This window comes from Corvus brachyrhynchos, unplaced genomic scaffold, assembly GCF_000691975.1.
Source record: "Corvus brachyrhynchos isolate BGI_N302 unplaced genomic scaffold, ASM69197v1 scaffold83, whole genome shotgun sequence".
Classification (NCBI taxonomy): Eukaryota; Metazoa; Chordata; class Aves; order Passeriformes; family Corvidae; genus Corvus; species Corvus brachyrhynchos.
The window spans coordinates 11,278,053-11,288,592 of NW_008238464.1; the positions used below are offsets into that span (position 1 = coordinate 11,278,053).

At 35.7% G+C, this 10,540-nt stretch overlaps 1 protein-coding gene across 6 annotated transcripts in view; it reads right to left on the reverse strand.

The window, feature by feature from the left end:
- Positions 1–10,540, reverse strand: part of PUDP (pseudouridine 5'-phosphatase) — a 68,814-nt gene that overhangs the window by 24,524 nt on the left and 33,750 nt on the right. For all 6 annotated transcript variants that reach the window (XM_017737146.1, XM_017737147.1, XM_017737148.1 and 3 more), the window contains one exon: positions 3,935–4,164. In XM_017737146.1, the coding sequence (XP_017592635.1) occupies positions 3,935–4,164 (230 nt within the window). The remainder of the gene's footprint in view (positions 1–3,934; positions 4,165–10,540) is intronic.

Sequence of the window (10,540 nt, forward strand, 5' to 3'; positions counted from 1 at the left end):
CTGCATAGGGTCTCCCAGAGGATTCTGGGTCTGTCTTTTCTCACCCTAAGTGAAAGTTAGCTGCCTTCCCAGGGAGTCCTGCTGGGAGATTGAGCAATCGCCTTATCTCAGCGATATCTCAGCCCCAGGGCAGGGGCTGGGCATACCCCACAGAAAACTATTGTTTAGCAGAAGTATTTTTGTTTCCTTATTTTTTTTTTCCCAGATCCAGTCTGTGAAGTTAATCACTGAATCACAGGATGAGTCAGATTGGAAAGGACCTCCAGAGCTCATCTGGTCCAACCTCCTCCATTGCACAGGACTATGTCCAGACAAATTTTGAGGATCTCCACAAGCTCTCTGGGCAACCTTTGCAAGTGCTTGGCCTTCCTCACAGTAAAAAAAAAGTGTTTCCTGGTGCTCAGACAGTCTCCTATGTAAGTCTGTGTCCATTGCCTCCGGTTCTGTCACTGGGCACCACTGAAAAAAGGTCTGGCTCCTTCTTCACTGCAGTTTCTCTTCAGGTATTCATACACATTAATAAGATCCTCTTGAGCACTCTCTTAACTACAGCCAGACCACTAAAGAAGATGTTAAACAGTACCCAGTGCTCACCCCTGGCGCACACCACTAATCACTAGCATCCAACTAGACTTGCGCCACTGATCACAACCCTCTGGGCCTGGCCACTCAGCCAGTTTTCAAACCACCTCACTGTCTGCTCATCCACATCATACAGGTGAGAGTGTCGGTAGACAACAGCCACTGCTCTCACCCCGTCCACCAGGCCAGTCACTTAATCAAAGAAGTTAATCAAGCTGTCAAGCATGACTTTCCCTTGGTGTAGCCATACTGACTACTCCTGATGGTTTGCTTGCCCTTACTGTGCCTGGAAATGGTTTTCAGGATTAGTTGTTCCATCATCTTTTTCCAGGGATTGAGATGAGGCTGAGAAGCCTGTAGTTCCCTGGGTCATCCTTCTTGCCCAGCTTCAAGACAGGAGTAACATTTGCTGTCTCCAGCCTTCGAGCACTTCTGCCAATGGCCATGATAGATCAAAGATTATGGAAAGCGGTCTTTCAAAGACATCTGCCAGATCCCTCAGCACTTGAGAGTACATCCCATTAGGGTCCCTGGATTTATCAATGTCCAGTTCGTTTAAGTATTCCCTGACCAGAATCCAAACAGAATAACACTGAAAAGTGTCTTTCAATCGTCTAAATAAAATGTATGAAAAAGAACACAGTGTTTTGAATATTGTGGCCTGAAATTTCTATAACATTCGAGAACACATTGTTTCTACATATGTACAGCTCCAGACGGTTTTCATACAAGTTGCATCTGTGCATTTAAGAGCAGAATTTGGAATATATTAAAAAAAAATATATAGTAAAATACAAAATTTCTAGTATTTAATTTCGAGATCCTATTTTGATTACCTGACTGATTTACTTAATTACTTACATGACTGTGCATTGTTACTAGTGTTGGAAGTTCATATGATGCTTCGTGCAGCACAAGATAGAAGACCTAGGCTGAATTTGCAGGATGTATCTTTTTTGAAATTCCTGTGCTATCATTTTATCATTATGCTTATTAAGTTCCTAGTTAACCAAAGACTGCAAATCAAAAGGTCAACATTTAAGAAATTCTGAGATGATATTTACGACATCCTTCAATGACGGTAAAGCAGATATAATATCCATTTATAAATCACTTTAAATACCAGTCTACTTGCAGAAGTATGCCTGCATAGCAGCAGCCACTGGCTGATACACCACTACAGCTAAACTCTGCATTTGTTTTTTTCTGTCTACATTGTATTTTTTGCTTAGAGCAGCAGTGAAGTTTTAAAGCAAACCTGAAAGCTCTCACTTGCTCCCTGGTAGTTTGTTTCACTGTGTAGTTTTGGTATGTACTAGGTTGCTCTAGCAGGAAGCTCCAGTGAAAGTTCTTTCCAGGCACTCATCAAGAAACCTCCAATGCTTAAGAATACGTAAAGCTCCAAAGAACCTTATCTCGGCCTAGGATCACAATAAATCTAATCCAGTAGAAAACATTTAAATAATATATAGCATAGGTGTATGGGCCTAAGCACTAGCTATGATGCTCTAACAACCTGTTTTGCTTGAGTCCAGTTACTTGGTTATGTAGACATTACCTTTATCTCCTGATAGTTGGCTGCAGCCTTGGATGTTACTGATTGCTGGCATGAAATCCAGGCCTGCAGCTCTATTAGTTCACCACTTGGGACAAAACTCTGAAGATGACACCATTATACTGCAACTGGTCACAAATGTTTTGGATAGTTTCGCATGTACTGTTTTCATTTCCTTCCTCTTGGGAATTCTGTGCATGTGCAAATTTCTCACACTTTAACATTTGTGACTTTTGTAGATGCAACAAAAAAAAGTTCAGCTGAATTATCTGCACTAAGGGAATTTGATGCTGTAAATTTCTTATAAAGGAAAAATATGGATTCAAACATTTATGTTCTTCTTCACAGAAGAGTTAACAAAATTAAAAATACAGAACTACTATAAACAATCTGTGACTTTGTCTAACATACCTTTAAATTTTAAAACTATTAAGTGTAATACAGATGCTACTATTTCTTCATATATTTTTTTCAATGCTAACACAACTAAAGGATCAAATACAAGTATCTACACATGTCACTGGTCCACTGGTTTTTTGCTTGGTTTTGTGTTGTTTTTTAATGTTTTGTTCTTTTTAAGTATTACCACCTTGTGGGTTTTCTGAAATAGAACCACATACTAACAGTTTTGGGAAAGCTGCTCCTCTGCTCCTCACATGAAATTATATTTAATTTGCCATTAGCACAGATGACATTGTTTCCTTGTATATGTATATTTGGTGTATCATTTCTGAATATGCAAGCTTACAAATGAAGTAGATTCACATATACAGAACATCAAGAGAAATTGCAACAGAAAATAATCAAACCAAACCAAAACCCAAACCCAGTTTGGTTAACTGTTTGACAGTAAACCACACTGCATCAAACTTAATTCACTTTGTATTCCCAGGCAATGAAAATACCACTTAGACTCTGGGTGAGAACTTGAAGTATGAAAGGCTGAGGAATCTTAGCTAGTCATTCCATATGTATTTATCTAGCCTTTTTTTCCCAATAATTCTACTGAGAGAACAGTAATCACAGTCTAATTTACCTAAATTTTTTCCTTCAAATTAGCATGTAATGTATTTTTCCACAGTAATGAAACTCCAGAACTTCAGAACTTACGTTCCACTTGGGACAGAGAAGAAGCGAGAAAAATATTCTAAGGATAAAGGCAATTTAATTTAAAATAAAAATGAAGACATTATTTTAAGTAACTCTCAGCTTATGTGAAATATTCTCCCTACAGATTTCTATTTCAGAATAAAGTTTGGAAAGTTATATATAAGATGGGAAAACTAAACACATCTACTATTTTAGAAAGATTGCTCAAACTGAAAGTTTTAAATCGGAAACACGAACTATGATCTCAGCGATTTAGACTGCTAGTGGAAAGATGTAGCTTAGGAAAAATATATGTCCTCTCCACAAAGAACTATATTTAATGTTTCAACGCTTAAGAGGTAAATCAGCCATGAATGGATGAAAAATAAACTGACCTATGTTTAAATAACTGTTTCCAAACTCTGAATAGTGAAGTTAAGCTTGCAGATTTATGTATACAGCAGAAAATCATTATATTTTCCTTTTGCTGCATGCTACCATGTAGTAAGTCAGAGAAATCTGCATAACAAATTCTAGATGTAGTGGGGGAAAATCTCTCTCTTCGACAGCACAAACATCTTTGAAAACAGGGTTTGCTGACTTTTAGAATATTTATATTAATCTAAGTATTTATCACATTAAAAAAAAAATCAACATATAGCCCAAACAGAAGATTTCTAAATTTAACTTGTGCCCTCCCCCTCTTACCTTCTCTGGTGGTGCAGGAGGGTGAAATCTCTTTGCACAAAGTAAAAATGGATCAGGATGTGGCTTGCCACGCTTCAACTCAGGGTCATCTCCCAACACAATATGATGAAAAAGACCGAATAAGTCTTTGTGTCTGGTTGTTTTCTTCTGAAATGACTCTTCACTTGAGCTGCTGGCAACAGCTATGGGTATGTTGTGTTTGTGTAAATGACGGATCAGCTTATTCACCCCTGCAAGGCAAATATATACATTTTAGTTTTTATATATATGCATGTAAGTTGGTATATGTATTAACATTTATACCCAATTACAAAGCATTTAGCAATACTTCAACAACGCTGTCTTACTGAATGTAATAAACCTATTCCAAACAGTCAGTGTAAAAGAAAATTCTTGCTATATCTGAAATGTTCCTTCTAAACTCAAAAATCATGGAACATTCTGTAAGTTACATATCTACTTTTTCTGTTATAAAACAAGGCTTTTCACAATATGTCAAAAATGTGATTAACATCACTACATAATGAGACCCACTGGAAACTCATTAAGCAAGGTCCCCACATTATGTAAGTTTATTAGTTGAAACTGAGAGTTTGGGAGAACATTTTCTTTCACATACAGTTATGCTTCTGGGAAAAAAAAAATCAAAGATATATACTCTTCTCACTGGATTGCAGAGTTTTAATTTCTGAAGCAGGTATCCAGCTGGCTCAAACCAGCCCCTCAGATAGCTCAGTTTCTCTTTTTGCAATTCCTAAAGCAGGTAACACTGAGCAGAGGAGAGCAGCTGTCAGTCACAGTTGTTAATACCAGAGATTTATCTATTGATGCTGTGAACCCAGAGTAATGAAACCTCAAATCTTATGAGTAGAAACTTCAATCTGATCCAGTCTTCTAGGGAAGGTTAATGCAGTGAACAGTGAAAACACAACAGTCTGTGTAAGATGGAAACATACTTTGCTATTCAGTGCAAGTTTTGAGTTTTCTATGAAGGGGTTTTAATGCTCCTGTGCTGAAGCATTCTAAATGCTAGATACCTCTCCCAGACAAAACAATTATCATTACCTAGTGAAGAACAAGCATGGATGTCTGGTCTTTATCAATTCACAAGAGAAAATCCTCCATAGCTGTAAAATCATTTCAGCTGTGCTTCTTGGCATTAATCCCAACTGTACTGGACACAGGAGATTAGTTTCAGGTAGTTTTGGTTCAAGTAGACTCCAATTGACTTTTGGCTCTTTGAAACACTTGAGCACAATTCTGTTTTCATGTTCCAACTACATGAATTCTTATCTGATTTTTCATGCCTGATTATACAAAAATAATCTTATTCCGTTCCTCCTGATTCACTGTCATAGTTATGTCTGGTGTCTGCTCCCTTAAGCCATTCCTACTCCTCCTTTGCCACCTCAGCATCTCTGATTTGTGTTTCCCTTGTGATCCAGCCATTCAATTCTATAAATAACCCTATTATGTGCCATACATTTTTCTTAAATATAGTCATATGTCCAACTTTGAGAAGTTGTAAGTTCTACTGATAGTAAAGTGTATAGATTACTGAATAGGTGCAGTAACTAATCTACCTATCTGGAAATACAACTTGTAGGTATGACTCTCTACAGATTTCTCATTTATTCTCCAGAATCTAATCAAACAATTAATAACTGACATTTCCAGCCCCATGCTTGTATTTGAAGATGGCCTTTAAACTTTAAATACATGCACTTCCCTAATGTTAGATTTTGAGTTGGACAGACATGGCAAGCAGTACTGCTCATCTACGGTCAATATCTCAGCCTTTTAAAAGCCTTCCTATGCTCCCTTAAGTGGTCATACTAAGCAAGTGCATTTTTCCCCAAATGATGCTACTATGTTCTCTCACTGAAATATGATGTTTAATACAAGCCAACTTTTTATTCCAGATACTTTATATCTTCATTCTGAATCATGTGAAGTAAGTCTATATTAAATTAATGGAAGCATTAACATTCCTTAATGTAAAGCAGTAGGATAAGCATCTCTTCCCTAAAATAAAATGCATTCATTCTAAGGAACTTAATAAATTGCAATGTTTATCAAGGCTACCATACATAAGTGTAGTAATATAAAGCAGTCCAAAGATTACATAAGCAGAAGACTCTTCCTATCTCCTACACCCTTGCTATGATATGGTTAGTTTTCTCTAAAGTTGTGTTCTTTTCTAATAGCTAATTTTCTTTAGTCCCACTGCATCACAGCTTCAGTTAATCTCTCACCGTTTATTCTATGTTTCTACTGAAGGTAGCCAGCCACAGAAAAGCACTGTTGCAGAAAGTTTATTTCTTCAGGGTTCTCTCTTGTGTTCCCCAAGCACATAATGATTTCAGTGTGTAAATGTGTATGCATGTGTGTTTGATTTCTCTTTTTGGCTTCCTTCACAACAAGGGAGCTAAAATGCAGTTGTCCCTAATGTCTCCAGAGAGAAAATATCTACATTATTCAGAAAATGCACTTTAATAAGAATATGCCACTTAAAAAAATATTATTTACATACATGTAAATACAGCAAGATAGGGAAAAAAAAAAAAAAACAGGGGGCAAATCAGCTGCCCAGAAAAAAAATTAAACTGCATTTGGAAGAATAGGTAGCATAACTTGACAAGCTCAAAACAGTAGCAGCTGAAAAATATTTTCATTCCAGGTTTGATTTCCTTTTTGTAAAAGCTATAAATCAGGAAAATCCATTTTTGTTTGCATCCATTACCACCAGTTTAGCTCTAGACACTTTGCCACCATATCAAATTACTGACACAATTATTGTAATAATTCAGCATATAATTCTTCATTAAGAAGATAATATCTTTCTTAGTATCCTTCTAATGTTTTAATTTTTTTAAAAGAAAACATCAACAGAAGGGGAATTGAGGAACTGCTTTAAAGATCTGTAAGAAACTTCCCCTGGCAAATACTGTCATTATATCTTCTACAGCTACAAAGGTTTTTCAATTAAATGACAATCAAAACCAACCAATTCAAAACTCAATGGCTATGAAGAAGTATACTGAAAATTCCCATGGCCTGCCTAACTTCTAACTTACTTGTAGCTACCATGTAAGGGATCAAGACCCATCCATCCCAGAGGGATCCCTCTGCTAGACTTCTTGGGACTACCCTCCACCTCTCCTACTGAAAGCTTAATCATATACAGCAAGAATAAAAATTAAAGAAATATCAAAAGAAATAAAGATCTCTGTTTTTCCAGCATAAGAATACAGTCCAAATGTTGCACACAGGCAATAAATATCTTATGCAGAACAACATAAATTCTTCAAGTAATTATAAAAAAATTACGAATAAATATCCCACAAATGTACTCTTGTTTTCAGATAGTCAAAGAGGTAAGTACTGCATCTTTATGCTATCTCTTTAAATAAGAAGTTTTAAATCAGACACAGAAGCTTAATATATACTAACTACAATAGTTAAACACTGGTGACTATTGCACAGAACAATAGGTGAAAAGAATTGTAAGATAAGTTTTGTTACAGAAGCTGCAAAGGAGAAGGATCAACTTTAAATGTCAGCATCTTTAAAACTCAATCACAAATGTTGATGAAGTTATCAACTTTGAGAAAAGAAAAAGAAAACAAACCAACAGAAAGGACCTGTTTCTTCTGAGACCACAGACACATTTAAAAGAAAGAGATTGGCTCTTTTGTTCTGAAAATTGAAGAAAAGCATATATATTACTTTATTTTTTTGAAGAAGGAACTTTTATTCCTCCATCAGACTCCAAATGTGGTGTTGTTCTCTTTGGATTCAGCTGATAGCATGGTGACTAATACATTGGATCAACTGACAAACTAAAAATAAGACTTATACCGAACAACAAAACCCTTGGGCTAACTGTCACATTTTCTTTCTCATTGACTAATACAAACATGTACAGCAAGAGTTCAGGAAATCAAATAACGTTACACTAAAATGATCTAATGAGTATCCCTATCTAATTATTTACGTGCTATTACAACACTGTTTTCTACATTATTCCTTCTAAGCCATCACATTTTATAATCAAATGACATTATTGATCATGAGGTGAAAATTAACAAGGTGAAACTCCTGAAAGCTCCGAAACTCAAATTGACGGAAAGCAAAGGGAATTTTTATTTTCCTTTTAGCTTTATACAAACATGATCTGTGCCATGCACAATACTTCAAAACAGTGAACAGAACATATGAGTTTGCTACATTTTATTTGATATAATTTCAAATTTTTGTACCATCCCTTTTCTTGTATTTATCTATCCCCGAGCAAAACACTGTTCTTAACTTGAATCGCTTCTGCATGTCCAGATTCAGATCTATTTCTTTTGAAATGCTTTCAGACAAAGAAGGAAATACTATACAGCTCTTCTATTTTTTTCAAATATTGGTCTCCAACAAAACTTTTGTCTATGAACATGTTACAGTAGTGTATGTTTTTCAAGATAAACAAGAAAGGGATCTCCGTGAAGAACTGGGCAAACACGTGAGATAAGGAAGAGAATTATTCATGCCACTTCAGGACTGAACCTTAATTTCAGTTTCCTCTGTTCCCCAGCTGAATGATGTCCGGTGTTCATATTTCTGCTTGCAGTTGATTCATTTGAAGGCATAACACCATAATACAGACAATCACAAAGCAAGATCTGACAGTACCTTAGCCTGAAAATCCACTTTTTGATTGTCTTATAAACACAGCCAAAGTCCTACAGTCTTCCAGCTTCAGGAAAACAGCTGGTTTGTGTACTGTCAGCACAGACTGCAGGAGCAAGGTCTCATAAATGCTCAGGCCTACACAGACAGCCCCCCTGCCTTCTCTAATGTTTCAATCCTAAAAAGATGAACATAAGCTATGTAAGAAAAAGCCCTTAAAAATGAACTTCACATGACCTTCTCTCAAGAGAAAGTATACATTGCAAATAGGACCATAGTAAGTTAACTCCTAGAATTTATAAGGTAGATTCTATGAAAATTAAGCTTCAAAATTACATTACAAGACCTAACTGGCTGAGAAGGCCTCAAATAAACAAAGAGTGGCATTTTTAGTGGCATATCCTTTCACAAACACCACAGTGTACTATACCACTCTTGCCACTGTTTAGTTCTCCCCTGAGTGGCACCTAGGTACCAATTACATCTTATTTCTGCTTAATAGTATTTTATCGACTACACAATCCCAGAAAAAAACCCCAAGAAATCAATAGGCAATAGAGAAATAGAAAATGTGTGTGTGTATTGTTGCCCTTAATTTATCTGAAAGCTAACATGTTCTGCTAGGAAGGACATATAGCAGAAGTATCCACATTTTCCCACCCTTAAACAAAATTCAAACAGCTCACAGGGCTTTCAGATCTGCCCCAACCATCGCACATAATCCTTTATAGCTTACAACTAATTTAGTTAAAGTGTTAACCAACTGTAAAACATTTTGAGCAGGCTGAAAGAGAGAATCATCATATACAGTAATACCTCATATTATTCCAAATGATTATTGCCCTTATTAAAGCAATTACAGTGTCAGATGTCTAATAATCTAAGAAACAGTATAACGTAGGATTACTTTAGTTCAAGACAGTAAATAATAATAATAATAATAATAATAACAACAATACCCCCATACAAACAAAATACCATAAATACAGTTTATTTCTTAAACTAATTAAATGCAAGCATTAAGTAGTCAATGAAATCAGGTTACATTGTGAAGTTTCCATAGATTCTGTGTATTCTTCTTCACATTCAAGTGGAAGTTCAAGTTAAATTATTACAGAATGCTGAAGGCTACATCTATGAAAATGATCAAAAACTTTGGCTAGACTTAGAGTGATTATTCTGTGCCTTTTTCTTCATAGTTGTTTTTTTTAGAAAGTAAACACGTGAACTCTTAAACCAACTCAAAATAGAAAATGGGTATTTTAAAATTGATATGAAAATGACTTGCTGCGTTCCAAAGCTTCTCCACACTAATTAGTTAAATAAAAAATATTATTTCTCATTTCACAGAATCACAGAACTGCCTGAGATGGAAGGGTTCCACAAGGACCATCTAGTTCAACAACCTTCACTCACATAAGCCTCAAATTATTATGATTAAAGTAACAACTTTAGTGCTACCTACTGCTGCTGTGTATCCTTTGACATAGTTTTGGGGACTACAAAAATACTTTAGAAAAAGTGAGGTATTTAGGACATTTTACAGATTGTCTTATCCCTCTCTCCAGGTAGTTACTGGTTATTTGGTGATTGATCCAATTACATTCCTGCGCTATGTTTGTCTGTATTTCATAATCGCAATATGCAATTTGTTTGCCCGTTAATTTTAATTGTTGAAAAGATACTCATTCTCCTTATTCCAATAAGCTATACAGACCACTTTCCTTTGTACTATGTAATAATGAGTACTATCAATCACATTTATTTTATTGTCAACTGTCCTTTTATAAGCCAAAGGAAAGATTTTCTCCCCAAACTTTTTGATAAGAAATGTGGTGGTTTGAAAAAAAAATAGGGTGGGGTATGGAAATATGTTAAAAAGGTCTTTTTAACAGAGAACAAAAACTGCAGCCATATGGGCAACCAGAT